General features: G+C 37.6%; 1 protein-coding gene across 2 annotated transcripts in view; it reads right to left on the bottom strand.

Annotated features, from left to right (window-relative positions):
* The window catches only part of LOC125226620 (elongation of very long chain fatty acids protein 7-like), a 48,956-nt gene extending 33,353 nt beyond the window's left edge, over positions 1 to 15,603 (bottom strand). Inside the window, exons 1-5 of one of the 2 annotated variants that reach the window (XM_048130654.1) lie at positions 15,487 to 15,603; positions 12,642 to 12,832; positions 10,613 to 10,687; positions 9,219 to 9,515; positions 3,829 to 4,207 (exon numbers count right to left, since the gene is read on the bottom strand). In XM_048130654.1, coding sequence (XP_047986611.1) covers positions 3,959 to 4,207; positions 9,219 to 9,515; positions 10,613 to 10,687; positions 12,642 to 12,832; positions 15,487 to 15,508 — 834 coding nt within the window. In that variant the 5' untranslated portion in view covers positions 15,509 to 15,603 and the 3' untranslated portion in view covers positions 3,829 to 3,958. Of the gene's footprint in view, positions 1 to 3,828; positions 4,208 to 9,218; positions 9,516 to 10,612; positions 10,688 to 12,641; positions 12,833 to 15,486 lie in introns of those variants that run through there. The other variant, XM_048130653.1, reaches the window with a different exon arrangement.
* Positions 15,604 to 15,974: the final 371 nt, after the last annotated feature.

The raw sequence follows: 15,974 nt of genomic DNA, 5'->3' as shown, positions 1-15,974 counted from the left end.
ATAACGACATACGTCTAGCCTGCGTCATCACCTTTCACTTTTGTTGTCCAGTTTAACTTGATCTCCGGACAAAATTTAATATAAAGTAGTTTATAATTTAAAATCGTAACTTACCGATGAAAAGTTATTCCTTATGTTTTAAAGTCAGATGTTTTGCTGTTTTTTCTACGAAACTGAATAGAAAAGCACGCCATTATAATAATAGTAAAACAAACTATAATTTATTTCGTAATTCGCAGAGACGTACGCACGGATCCAATACTGGTTTTGTACTGTTTTATTGAGAGCGAGCGCTAACATTTATAAGTGACAAATCACATATCCGTTGCGCAGACGGACAGCCCCATATTACCACTCTATTGGGATATGTCCTCGATGGTCCTATATAAGTATTTCACAGCCACAGTTTCGTTTTCTTTCAACCCCTTATTTGCCAAGAGTGGCCCTGAAGCTTTAGTAGTTTCATGTGCTCTGCCTACCCCTTTATGGGATACAGGCGTGATTGTATGTATGTATGTATTTTCTTTTTTTGATGTGTAGTTTGTTATTTAGTTTTATTTTATAGGTTTAATTTTAGTTTTCATGTTATTGTTTTAGTTCTTACTAGTTTATATGATTTTGTGTTACGTTTTTTTATTGTTAAAAAAATCGCATGCGAGTTCATTTTACACACCTAGTTAGGAGAGTTGATTTTGACGACTGGTCTGGCATAGCGCGTAGTGACCCTCCTGCCTCCACAGTCCTGGATTCGAATCCCGGTAAAAGCATTTATTTGTGTGATGCTGATGCGCACATATTTGTTCCTGAGTCATGGATGTTTTATTTATTTATTTATTTAAACTTTATTGCACAGTAAAAAAATGTACAAAAGGCGGACTTAATACCAAAAGGCATTCTCTACCAGCTAACCTTTGGGCCAAACAGAGATCAATAAGGAGCTAATAGGTGCAAGAAATATAACAAGACGAGAAATTGAATATCTACTTAATAAACCTAAATGGTTACATACATATTACATCATACAAACGTTTACAAAAATAAAACTACATAATACGAGTATACCTACTTACAAATTTACATAAATATCTAAGTTACATATACTATACATATATACATATTATATACCTGCCCTATAACTATTACGACGCTTGATTAAGATACTTTTCTAAAAGATGTCTGCGCAACTTGATCTTGAACAGAGACTTGGTCTGAGTTTGCCTTATCTCAAGAGGGAGATTATTCCAAAGACGAATTGAATGTAATGTGAAAGAGTTGGACATAGATCCGGTGCGATAGAGAGGGACTGACAATATGTAGATGTTTTCTATCTAAATATAAATGTATTTGTATACAACACAAGCTTTCTTGAGCTCACAGTGGTCTCTGTGTAAGGACTTCTTTCACAGATTGACTGAGCCCTTACTAAGGACTCAGTCAATCTGTGTAAGAAGTCCTAAAATATTTATTTATTTCATGAAATGAATTTTAAATAACCGGCATACAGTTGTCCAACTTGACCATGAAATTTAACCTTATTACGAAGATGTATAGTTCACCAATAGTTTATGTTTATTAAGTATTGTCAATAAAACCAAACATTACCTAACTAGAAGGTCATTGATTCAGTACGTGATTGACATTAAACATCCGGTAATTACTTAACCTGTTTGGTGTTAATTAATATTTGTAATGCAGTTAAACCACTTTCTGATGTACAGTCAAACAAATTGACATGCAGGTAACCTGCCAACTTTTTAAATGCTGAAACCACCATTAAGGGCCTCCCACATCTAGCGCCTCGCGAGCGTAGCGTCGGGCCAACTGTATGACAAAGCCGTACGACGGCCTTATCCATACAGTTGGCCCGATGTTACGCTCGCGAGACGCTAGCTGTGTGGGGGGGGGGGGGGGGGGGCGTAGGGGAGCGCCGGGCAGCGCGAGTGGCAATGGCACTGGCATGAGAAGTATCGCGTTTACACACTCGTCCTGTCCACTTCTGACAGACTGCCGGCAGACTGCTCATCACGCCATGGTTTGTGCGGACGACGGTCGCGCGACGCTGATGCGACGCGACGAAATCAAACCTTCCATCTCTATGGGAAGTATCTTAGGTGGGCGACATCGATGAACTATCGATGATAGGCGATGCGATGCGACGCGACCACGCAAGCGACGGTAGGTAAAGGTTTGGTCTGTCTAGGACAGAGCACATGAAACAAGTAAATCAGAGTGAGATAGGAAATGAATCGAGACAATGGAAATGCGGTGGTACTGGAGGGGAAAACGTTTAGAGTAAGTATATGGCGCCTTACCAATTTGTAACAGCAAAACGTTCGGACAGTGATTAGACTACAAAATGTACTGCGAAAATATATGCCTTCGTATTGTTACGGAAACTTACGAACATGTCTTGCTATTTCAGTCAGATACAACGATACAAGATGTACTGACATTGACTGAACTAGCATGACAAATACGAACGTTTCCGGAAAAATACGAAGGTAACCCTTTTCGCACTACATCTACATGTACGCTACGCGCCATGTTGCGGAATGTCATTAGAACTATTTTGATTTATACTAATTATACTGAACTGTCACCGCATACATCAAAATAACAGCGCCCTCTTGACTGTAGTCAAATGTTATAATATATTACTTGGGCACATTTCTTGAAGCTACAAGTTACAAGTTACAAGTGGTAGTATGTGTAATATGACAAGTTGGAAAGAGATTTCCGCTTATAATTTGCAGCTTGCAGTTTTGAGACATGGTCAGGCTTTATAATAATTTAATGCTAAAAATAGTTTTTCTTCTTCGGAGTCTTTGGACCTAGTTAATTTTACTCAGGATTTATTATACTAAGTATGACTCTCATAGTTCGCTTTCCATACATAATATTTTATTGTGTTGTTATTTTCAAATGTTTATTAAATTTGTGTCTTTTCCATGATTAGATTTCTTCATAAAACTATTCATTGAGCTCAAAAGTAAATAAATAATTACTAAAATAAATATTACTTAAATATTAGGAGTGTACAAGTTTTTAATGGGTTGGCAACGCGCATGTGACACCCCTTGAGTTGCAGGCGTCCATAGGTTACGGTGACCGCTTTCCATCAGGCGGGCCGTATACCTGTTTGCCACTGACGTGGAATAAAAAAATAAAAATAAATAAATAGATAAATAAATATTACTTATACAGAGTGGGGCCTGTAACAAAAGCAAAAAATTAAACTGTAGGCTATTCTCCTTATACTGATCAACATTTGTTCAGCGACTTTTAAAAATAACTTGTATTTTGATTTTTATCACCCTTGAAAGTTTTTTCTAAGAGGTAATGTATTGCGAATTCTGTTAAGTCTAAAGTGTGACAGACAACGTCAATGACAACAATAATGGCGTACATTGAAGCTAATATTTATTTTGTATGGAAAATTGAAAATTTAAAGACTTCATAATTTTTAAAAGTCACTGAACAAATGTTGGTCAGTTTAAGGAGTATAGCCTACAGTTTAATTTTTTGCTTTTGTTACAGGCCCCACCACAGGGTGGGGCCTGTAACAATATAGAACTATATACAGATATAGGACATTCTTACACAGATTGACTGAGTCCCACGGTAAGCTCAAGAAGGCTTGTGTTGCAGGTACTCAGACAATGTACTTATAGTCATAGAAAACATCCATGACTCAGGAACAAATATCTGTGCTCATCACACAAATAAATGCCCTCACCGGGATTCGAACCCGGAACAGGCAGGGTCACTTACGCGCTAGGCCAGACCGGTCGGTCAAGCGATGTTTTCAGACAATAAAAAGCATTTCAAAATAAGTTTTTTTTTATTGATTCTGTTTTGGTGGTAGTGCATACGATGTCTTGATACACAGTTTGATACAATTATTTTTTATGCATTTCTATTAAAATTTATAGAAAATAATCTAAGTCTAGGAGTTTAATTAAATAGATTTTGTCTCATCACACCTACTCGGTTCTCCTAAAGAGTTTACAAAACTATGGCTAAGTCTTCTAATATCTAGACCTTTTTTCCCTTCATTTTTAACATAAGATTTAATATAAAAGTCGCGGAATAGATATATCATGAGACCTAAGTTGAAGAATATTGTTATTAGAAGAACGAAGGAGGTCTTGCAGTTTGAGACGAAGGTACTGGTGAACGCATGTAATGTAATACATCCGAATTGTATCTGAAACAAGCAAGTTTTTAATTTTTTTTATGTAAATTAAATACATAATTATTATCCCCTTTCTTCCCGTGGGTGTCGTAGAAGTCGACTGTGGGATATGAGTTAAATTGTGGCGTAGGCGAGAGACTGGCAACCTGTCACTGCAATGTCACAATTTGGATTTATTTCAACGTCTTTTTGCCAAGAGTGGCACTGTAACTTAGTATTCATGTACTCTGCCTACCCCTTTATGGGATACAGGCGTGATTATATGTATGTATGTATGTATAATTATTATTTTGAATTTACAACTTCCAGCTTGTATCAAGCAAATCAATATAATCTCATTATGGTTTTATTTGAACCTAGATGGAGAACTGAGCCTCCCTTGTAGTAATCCAGTTTCTTCACGATGTATGTATTCATTTACTGTTGTGTTGATAGTTATTTTCACCACACCAACTGGTAAAGGCTCTCTGTATTCTTCGAAAACAGAGAGCAATATTGCATTTCATCCACAAGAGTGTTAGGTACTAGCAAAGAGGATCGAGTATTATAGAGAGTTACTGTCGAAGTAAAATGTGTACTTAATTACAGTGCATAGACCGCCATCTCTTGACACAGGCTTAAAACTTTTGAACCTCAGTTTTGACAAATTGGTCCATATTCTTAGCTTGATATGTGTTAAAATGTCAAATATTAATATTAGCGCCAAAGGTGTAATGCTATCTAGGCCACCGTACCTTTTTCTGTATGGTACTGAGGTATGTCTTTTTCTTAGACTTTATCTGTCTATACGGAGTTATATAATTATGTCTTTGGTACTAGTGAGAGTAATTTAATTTTATACAAATTTTAACTTGATGTCTTAAGCTGGCTGGTGGAATTTACTTATAACTGATGATTTTGAAGCAAATAACTATTGTTTTAACAAGGGGCAAAGTCGTTGTTTAACCGCGTGTCAATATTGGTACCCGAGCAAGCGAAAGATTCCATTATTAACACGCTTTTATTAGGTCGTCGTGTATGTAACTATGTATGTAATGGAATCTAAGGAAGCTAATTTAACCATCTTCCAGGAGTCGTAGCGTAATGAAAATTGGCAGCTATATGTAGTTCCGATGACAATACAATAATATGGTACTGTTGAGCTGATCTGATGATGGAGTCGGAAGATATGAACTGGAACTACATGATGGAACATCGTATCATAGCCGTTTTTGGGTTTCTTAGAAAAGTCTTGTAATGAACTTTGACTACAATTAGGTTTCAAGGTCTGATGATGTAGCCGAAAGATATGAACTGGAACTACATGATGGAACATCGTATCATAGCTGTTTTTGGGTTTCTTAGAAAAGTCTTGTAATGAACTTTGACTACGATTAGGTTTCAAGGTCTGATGATGGAGCCGGAAGATATGAACTGGAACTACATGATGGAACATCGTATCATAGGCTGTTTTTGGGCTTCTTAGAAAAGTCTTGTAATGAACTTTGACTACGATTAGGTTTCAAGGTCTGATGATGGAGCCGGAAGATATGAACTGGAATTACATGATGGAACATCGTATCATAGCTGTTTTTGGGCTTCTTAGAAAAGTCTTGTAATGAACTATGACTACGATTAGGTTTCAAGGCCTGATGATGGTGCCGGAAGATAAGAATAGAAAAAGGGGGGGGGGGGGGGGGTCGAGGGGGGAAGCATGAAAGAAAGATCAACGTAGTATTTAAAATAAGTTGGGTTAGCGTTTTCTTGTGACCTTTCAGAGCAAACAAAGGGGGGCTCGGGGGGCGAAGCCCCCCGCATAAAAGAAAGATCAACGTTGTATTTAAAATAAGTTAGGTTAAGGTTTTCTTGTGATCCTTAAGAGTAAAGAAAAGGGGGCTCGGGGGGCGAAGCCCCCGCATGAAAGAAAGATCAACGTAGTATTTAGAATAACTTGGGTTAGCGTTTTCTTGTGACCTTTAAGAGAAAACAAAGGGGGGCTCGGGGGGCGAAGCCCCCGCATGAAAGAAAGATCAAAGTTGTATTTAAAATAAGTTGGGTTAAGGTTTTCTTGTGATCCTTAAGAGTAAAGAAAAGGGGGGCTCGGGGGGCGAAACCCCCCGCATGAAAGAAAGATCAACGTAGTATTTAGAATAAGTTGGGTTAGCGTTTTCTTGTGACCCTTAAGAGTAACGAAAAGGGGGGCTCGGGGGGCGAAGCCCCCCGCATAAAAGAAAGATCAACGTAGTATTTAAAATAAGTTGGGTTAGCGTTTTCTTGTGACCTTTCAGAGCAAACAAAGGGGGGCTCGGGGGGCGAAGCCCCCGCATGAAAGAAAGATCAACGTAGTATTTAAGATAAGTTGGGTTAGGGTTTTCTTATGACCCTTAACAGTAACGAAAAGGGGGGCTCGGGGGGCGAAGCCCCCCGCATAAAAGAAAGATCAACGTAGTATTTAAAATAAGTTGGGTTAGCGTTTTCTTGTGACCTTTAAGAGCCAACAAAGGGGGGCTCGAGGGGCGAAGCCCCCCGCATATAAGAAAGATAAATGTTGTATTTAAAATAAGTTGGGTTAGGGTTTTCTTGTGACCCTTAAGAGTAACGAAAAGGGGGGCTCGGGGGGCGAAGCCCCCCGCATGAAAGAAAGATCAACGTAGTATTTAAGATAAGTTGGGTTAGCGTTTTCTTATGACCCTTAAGAGTAACGAAAAGGGGGGCTCGGGGGCGAAGCCCCCCGCATAAACGAAAGATCAACGTAGTATTTAAAATAAGTTTGGTTAGGGTTTTCTTGTGACCCTTAAGAGTAACGAAAAGGGGGGCTCGGGGGGCGAAGCCCCCCCGCATAAAAGAAAGATCAACGTAGTATTTAAAATAAGTTGGGTTAGCGTTTTCTTGTGACCTTTAAGATCAAACAAAGGGGGGCTCGGGGGGCGAAGCCACCCGCATGAAAGAAAGATCAACGTTGTATTTAAGATAAGTTGGGTTAGCGTTTTCTTGTGACCTTTAAGAGCAAACAAAGGGGGCTCGGGGGGCGAAGCCCCCGCATAAAAGAAAGATAAACGTTGTATTTAAAATAAGTTGGGTTAGGGTTTTCTTGTTACCCTTAAGAGTAACGAAAAGGGGGGCTCGGGGGCGAAGCCCCCCGCATAAAAGAAAGATTAACGTAGTATTTAAAATAAGTTGGGTTAGCGTTTTCTTGTGACCTTTAAGAGTAAACAAAGGGGGGCTCGGGGGGGCATAAAAGAAAGATCAACGTTGTATTTAAAATAAGTTGGTTAATGGTTTTCCTGTGACCCTTAAGAGCAAATAAAGGGGGCTAAATAAGTTGGATTAGCGTTTTCTTGTGACCTTTAAGAGTAAACAAAGGGGGGCTCGGGGGGGCATAAAAGAAAGATAAACGTTGTATTTAAAATAAGTTGGGTTAGGGTTTTCTTGTTACCCTTAAGAGTAACGAAAAGGGGGGCTCGGGGGGCGAAGCCCCCCGCATAAAAGAAAGATTAACGTAGTATTTAAAATAAGTTGGGTTAGCGTTTTCTTGTGACCTTTAAGAGTAAACAAAGGGGGGCTCGGGGGGGCATAAAAGAAAGATCAACGTTGTATTTAAAATAAGTTGGTTAATGGTTTTCCTGTGACCCTTAAGAGCAAATAAAGGGGGGCTAAATAAGTTGGGTTAGCGTTTTCTTGTGACCTTTAAGAGTAAACAAAGGGGGGCTCGGGGGGGCATAAAAGAAAGATCAACGTTGTATTTAAAATAAGTTGGTTAATGGTTTTCCTGTGACCCTTAAGAGCAAATAAAGGGGGGCTCGGCAAAAAAGAAATACTTAAATTTTGTTTGAATTAGTTGAAATGTGACAATATTTTCTAATCGAGTCAAACAAAATCCCACTAGCTGAGAGCTTCAAAACAATATATGGCGAAAGTATGTCTCTCTCATGTCTTCAAAAAGTCCGCGATGGCACATGTCTATATTGTCTATCTTTTACGGATAACTTACTAGGTATAAACATTTTTATGATAATACCGTAATAAGAAGGTAGCCGCTAGTTATTATTAAGTAGCAATTAGCAATAAGTACACGTTAAGCCATAAATGGCATGTAAAATCCGCCTACTTGAAATAAATTTATGTATAATTGTTAAAAGTATTTCATTTTTAATGACTAAAAAGTATAAAATAAATTAATAGTTTAAAAAACACTATAAAACACGCTTTTATAAATGCACGTAAAAGCCAAAAATAAATTATGGATCCTTCAAGTTATCTCTATTTGTGAGCTGAAGTTTAAAAACTATGTGCTTTTAATTATAATATTTGATTGTAAAAGCGTGGGGCGCTGGAACAGGAAAGACTTTCTTGTAAACAAATACTAATCCGAACTTCCTGGCGAATGAAGTTGCATAAGAACATAACGTTTACATATGCCGCCTAAGGGTTACTAAAGAGAACCAAAGATATCTCGTCCACGAACAAGAACTCTGCATCCTGTCACTGTAGACACTTTCCCCTTTTGTACTTTGATTACCGGAAAAAAGCGGCGTTCTAAGTGTCGGCGACTGTCGACTCTCCTCGCTACTAGCGCATATTTTGTCTGAGTTCGACAAACTGGTACCTACTTTGAACACTGACTTTTAATTGATTTGACTGTTTAATGTAGAACCTACTAGTCATGCTGCAACTCCAATTAGCGCGTCAATCTGTGTAACCTCCTTCCCGTAACATAGCATAATTTGATTTATCAGCAAGTTATACAAAAAGTCTTTCCTGTTCCAGCGCCCCACGCTTTTACAATCAAATATTATAATTAAAAGCACATAGTTTTTAAACTTCAGCTCACAAATAGAGACAACTTGAAGGATCCATAATTTATTTTTGGCTTTTACGTGCATTTATAAAAGCGTGTTTTATAGTGTTTTTTAAACTATTAATTTATTTTTTAAATAAAGTAACTAGGCGGCAGACTTTAACACGCTTTGTCCTTGTTACTAAATATAACTTTTTCAAAACCACGCTTCACATACTCATAAATTGAACTTTTTAAAATACTCACCAACTGAAACGAAGTAATATACTTCTTCCACCACAAATACTTCGTCATACTAGGGTACGCAGACAACCCGTAGTATCCATACATGACCACGTGCACAAAAGAGTTCAGAGTTCCCAGGAATATCAGAACATCCGTGGGGTTATATTTCAAGGCGAACCAGGTGGATATTGCCATAAGGGAGTGGTGGTATACGTGGAGGAAGGAGACCTGGTTCATCTTCTTCCGTAGAACGAAGAATACAGTGTCTAGCAGTTCGGATATCTTTGCTAAGAAGTATATGTAGACTCCGCGAACCATCTGAAAATGTTATTAGAATTGTTACTTACTTAAATAATGGTTTTGTGACATACATCGTGCTTTTTTTATTTTCCGTTAAATTCGATATGTCGTTAGGTTCGTTATCAAGAACCAACCTGTATATCACTTTTAGTTAAATTCGCAAAAAAATTTTTTCATCGTTTTCATACAAGTGCGAAAGACCCTAAGGAATAATTGTTCAAGTTAGTGTCAAGTCATTGACGGCACATGTCAAAACAAACAATATTGGGAAGTGGCTGTCACACACGTGCTCAGTAATTATTTTTATTTTTTTAATAACTCGATAACTGTAAGAGTTAAGATGCTAGTTTCTTAGAGAAATTAATTGTATTTAGTCTAAAAACCATCCCTTCAAGTTAACGGAATTCAATAAAAACATGGTGTATATAAAGTAAAAAGTGACTAAAGATTTTGGTTCCCATCGGGATTTATTGTTGAAAACTATATACCTACTTACGTATTTTATTACGATGCATTGCACGCAGTACCTTAACATGTGCCAAAAATATACTACCTACATAATTATGCACAAATGCGTTTTTGGGGTATATACCACAGAATATCTAATAGTACAAGTACAGAAGGCTCACTCCTTTGATGTTCACAAAACGCCGCCATTCTAAATTCTTACCTACATTAACAAACGGACCGCACGCGTGCAGACGACATTGAATTCTATTGCGCCGCGCGAAGGTCGTCGCCACTGAATGGGCCGCGAACTCGCGGCCGCCGGCTTGTACTTGTAGCGCGGCGAAAGGATCGCGGAGTGAGCCGCCCCTGTATATACTAATAACTTGTCTTGACATCTATAAGGTAGAGTTTTAAAAATATGTGCACGACCCTTTAAATCCATCCATACTAATATCATAAATGGGAAAGTGTGTGTGTCTCTTTGTTTGTCCGTCTTTCACGGCAAAACGGAGCGACGAATCGAAGTGAATTATTAGGTGGAGATAGTTGAAAGGGTGGAGAGTGACATAGGCTACTTTTTGTCTCTTTCTAACACGAGCGACGCCGCGGGCAAAGCTAGTTACAAAAAAAAGTAAGCGAGTAGAAAAAGTTAAAAAATAACTTACATAAGGTTGAGTATCTTTCGCTTCAATCGCGCAATGCGAGCTCACCAAACCTTCTTTGCTCATGATGTATGTACCCTGAAAATAAATACATATTTTGACCTTTCATTTTGTATTTGAAAAGATTTTCAAGGATTCGTTTTCAAATTTTCACATGCCTTTTAAAAATAGGTACACAAAAATATTTTCAATCGCTAGAAGAATATATTTACATTTTTTATCATGCATGGATTGACGATATTATTATTATTTCTTATTCCATTTATGTAACATCTTTTTTTATAGATAAAAAAAAACTCTTATAAATACAAAAACAAAAAAAAAAGACAAAAAACAAAAACTTAATTTCTGGCCGGGATTCGAAACCCTGACACCTACGATCTATCTGATTTTGTGTTTTTTTTACAAATGCGAAAGAAAAACTCATGAAAACTCGAAAATTCGTTACGACGTTTCCTTTTTTCGTAATTATGCAGTAATTTGATATTGAAATAGTATTTAAGATTGTTTACATTATAGTTAAATAAGCTTTTTAACAATGGCTACTTGTTTCGAGTGACACAAAAACTTAAATTAATATTGATTAAGTATATTTCAAGGCTAGAAGTTCACATCACACAAATATGTGTGCATGATATAAGATTATCTCCTCTCTTTCATGTTATAATTATAAAGGTGTTGGATGTTCAGTTTTATGTGGGAAAACTAGATATTTATCAAGATTATAGGCAGCAAATGGGTAGAAAATAATCGCCATCCTTGGACATAAGCAACATCAGAGGAGCCACTAAAATTCGTTGCCGACCTTTGAGAACCCTTAATACGCCGCATCTTGAAGCGCCCAATGTTCGAATCCACAACTTGCACGTTCTGGGTGCGTAGCCGAATGGCACAAACGCTCACGAAATGAAACGCTAGTAGATATCTATCTCTATCGCTCTTGCGCATTGGCGCGACAGGGCCTGACTAGCTTTCGCGGCGTTTCGTTTTCGTTTCGCGTCGGAGAAATGCCATTCGGCTACGGGGCCTGGGTGGCTAGCCGAATGGCACAATCGCTCACGAAACGCTCACGAAACGAAGCGCTAGTAGATATCTATCTCTATCGCGCTTGCGTATTGGCGCGACAGAGCCAGCGGCGTATCGCTTTCGGCTCGTTTTTCGTTTTCGGCGTCGGAGAAATGCCATTCGGCTACGGGGCCTGGCCCCGTAGCCGAATGGCATTTCTCCGACAGCGTTTCGTGAGCGATTGTGCCATTCGGCTAGCCACCCTGGGCAGAAACGAGCGAGAGGCCCGTTTGTTCTTAACTTGCCACGTGTATCATGTTTGTATGTAAACTTGTTCGTCATATAGGTACACAAGAGGGAACACGGTGTGAAGATTTTAACTACGCATTTCAGAGGGCAAAATTAAGATAAAATGTTGTATGTTGTTAAATTTCGCCAAAAAATTTTGTGTATTTTATTTTATATTTTTTTGGATGTATTTTCACATAAAAAGTAAAAAAAAATATGCATAAAACTGGCACTTAAAATAAAAAAAATGTTTTACTTTTTTGCAATGAGTTCCTACTAGTTATCCGATAACTGTATCATCAATTTTTATTAAGTAGAAACGTCTGCTAACGATTCTAAACATTTTTATATTAAAGGAAAAAATGATGCGGGTTCAAGTCCCGCCGGAAGCGTAAATTTTTCCATTTTTGCCTTTAATATAAAAACTGTATCATCGCCATCAGAATAGCGTTTTGTTCTGAGAAATAATTAATTGTAAAATTGTGGATGGATACAATGGTAGTGGAAGGCCTAAGAAAGATGGATGGAATGTGTGAACAACGATATGAGAGCGAAAGGTATTAGTATGGAAATGACGGCTGATAGAGAGGAATGGAGGAAGATAATCTGCTGCGCCGACCCCAAATAATGGGAAAAGAGCAAGAGAATGACGATGATGTTTATAACTCTGAAAGTAGGCGAAATCCAGAAAAGTTTACAATATGACATTTTAGTCTTCTAATATGATGAATATACTTACCATGTAAACGATGTAGCAAGACAGTCCGACTTGAAACAGATTGTACAAGGCTAGAGCGCTGGTGAGTTTGTAGGGGGGCCGCGTGGACATGTAGGAAGGGCCCACTTTGAGCACGAACGAAATGTACGCGAGCCATAGCGCGAACAGTGGCCATGGTGTGCGCATTAGGAACCAGTCGTCGACATAGTCAACTGAAAAAAAAATTAAAAGGCTCACTTGAGCATTTTTTTTTGCCATTTTTTTATTTTGATTGTTTAGGGAATTTTAGGTCAATTGTACTCAGAATCACAAGTACTTTCAATCTCACTGGGAGACAAAAAGCGTCCCAGAAATTCCATACATTTTTGTTACTTTCCTCTTTTGTTACCCCGTACAATAATATATGTACGGAAAATGGTAACAAAATAAAAAATCGTATGGGACAATTTTTTTAACTATTAGGATTGAAAAAGCTAGTAAATCTGAGTAGAAATAGCATTCTTTTTTTCAAAAATATCACATTTCATAAAAGTGGCAAAAAAAAAGAAATGCTCACTTATCTCTTAAATGCCTAGTGATGTACACTGATGTGCCGACGGAAAGATTCCAAAATTCTGAAATTTTCACATAAGAACACTTCGGAAACTTTACATACCTACTTTGTATGGATAATTGTATAGATGGAAACTTTCCATTTCATAAATTTAAATTCCCTTTATTTTTTGCGAAAGTTTCGTGAATTTTTCAAGAAATTTAAGATTTTTTTGGAAAGTTTCTGCAACTTACACATCGCTAGCTGATGTATATGTCGCAGTAAGATAGATAAAACCGTTATATAGTTATAACCCTAGGAATATAATTATACGTCGTAACATAGTTAAACGAAAGCGATTTATTGCTATCTTACTAGGAATATAACTATAATACGTTACTAGTTTAGTCAAATAGTTATATGACTGGATTCAGTCTAGTGAAATGATTGTAGGCAGGAGTGCGGCGCTGCGGCAGAGGTATAGTTATAACCCTAGGGATATAATTATATGCCGTAACATAGCTAATCAAAAGCGATTCATAACCTAGTAAGAACTAGGAATATAATTATAATACGGTAGGTACTAGTTTAGTTATATAGTTATATCACTGGATTAAACTTAGTCTAGGGATATAATTATAATACGTCTCTAAGTGGGACTGGAACCAGGAGTCCCGGTTCTTTATAGTTCTATACCAAAAAAAAATCAAAAGGAACCCTTATGTCCTTTTGACGACCGGTCTGGCGCAGTCGGTAGTGAGCCTGCCTGCTACGCCGCGGTCCCGGGTTCGAATCCCGGTAAGGGCATTTATTTGTGTGATGAGCACAGATATTTTTTCCTGAGTCATGGATGTTTTCTATGTATATAAGTATGTATTTATATATTATATATATCGTTTTCTGAGTACCCACAACACAAGCCTTCTTGAGCTTACCGTGGGCCTCAGTCAATCTGTGTAAGAATGTCCTATAATATTTATTTATTATTTATTGATGTCGCGACTCTGTCCATCCGTCTATGTGTTTAGAGAGAATAAGCACATTGAATTGGAAATAATTAACAAATTCTTGCCCTAAACAATTCTTCACTGTGGTTTGTTTGTTTAACGCATATAATTATATCCCTAGGGTTATAACTATACCTCCGCCGCACCGCCACACTCCTGTCTACAATCATTTCACTAAACTGAATCCAGTCATATAACTATTTGACTAAACTAGTAACGTATTATAGTTATATTCCTAGTAAGATAGCAATAAATCGCTTTCGTTTAACTATGTTACGACTTACTGCGACATATATATGCATCATGTATTTTTGACTCTATTGACAGCATGTCAAAATTCAAATTTTGAAAAAATCTTTGTCAAGGTCATGCATTTAAGGGTTATGGCACTGGACTTAATAAATGCGCGATGATCGTGCGAGCGATCTCTTTATTATTATACTTAGTAAGGAACCTTGACTTGGCACGACTTTGTCTAGATTTCATTACTTTTTAGAGATAAAATAAGCAGCTCCATCACCTTGGCTAGTTTTTTACAGAATGTTTTTGGTGGGATTTCACTTCTTTTTGTTGAAACGAAGCGGCCCACCAAGTTAAATATTTTTGGTAAAGGCGGTATGTCGATCTTTAATAGTTTGGTTACGTTGTTGTGTTTTCTATATTCTTGTTTCTTTTCTTTGTTCCTTTTATTCTATATTTGGGAATATTCTACAAAAGTCTGTAATAATCTAAGTCATCATAAATAGCAGATGAAATAATATCATCTCGCTCGAATCTAGAGACGAGCCCAACTGGGGAAGTACCTCCGCCTTACAGAAGACCGCAGCCAAATAGCACTAGACCCTACTCATAGTGTTGTGTTCCTGTTGGTGAGTAAGGCTGCCAGAGCTCAACGGGGGTGCGGTGTGCTGATGACGGGAGGACCTACGGATCTAATTTGTTCCATCTTTTGTCCTTTGAGTCGTCGGCAACCAGTACCCTGCTTAGTACTTGTACAACTCCTTTTTGCTATGTACTTTACACAGCAAAAGGGAGTGTACAAGTTTCTAATGGGTCGGCAACTCGCATTCGACACCTATTGTGTTGCACGCGTCCATAGGTTACGGTGACCGCTTTCCATCATAATCATAATCATAATCATAAATCGTTTATTTGCCAAAAAATATCTATATAGGTACATTTCCAAGGACCATAATTACATTTTTGTATGTCTTATCTCGTAGATTTAACTGTGGGACTTTGTCTAAACGGAATATGTCATCAGGCGGACCGTATGCTAGTTTGCCACCGACGTAGTATAAAAATAACACATCAAACTTCTACTTACCAGCTCCTTTAAACCAATCCATGTTGATGTTAGCACAATTTTCAGTGCATTTAACACAACACTTTTCAAGTCTGAACTTAAGGCACTACCACCACACGGCGATTTTTACGGCCGAATGCCAAATCTTTTACATATTTAATTATGTAAAATCTACGATGCTCTGTCTACGTAGACAATTATATTACGTGGTTAATATACATATATTATTTTAAAGTGAGTTAAAACGGTGGCCAGTAACTAGAGGTCACGGATCTATCGCCAATAAGTCGTACAACTACTGATGTGCCGATGGAAAGTTTCCAGGATTCTGGAATTTTCACAAAGGAAAACTTTGGAAATTTTCCATTCCTTATATGGACCATTTTATAAATTTAAATTCCCTTTATTTTTCGTGAAAGCTTCGTGATTTTTTCAAGAAATTTAGGAATTTTTTGGAAATTTTGCGGAAGCAACTTGCACATCACTACGTACAAACATCTCAATTGAAA

The sequence above is a fragment of the Leguminivora glycinivorella genome, chromosome 5 (genome assembly GCF_023078275.1).
Source record: "Leguminivora glycinivorella isolate SPB_JAAS2020 chromosome 5, LegGlyc_1.1, whole genome shotgun sequence".
NCBI lineage: Eukaryota > Metazoa > Arthropoda > Insecta > Lepidoptera > Tortricidae > Leguminivora > Leguminivora glycinivorella.
Note: the sequence above shows the minus strand (reverse complement) of the source record. Positions and strands in the feature narration are given on the sequence as shown.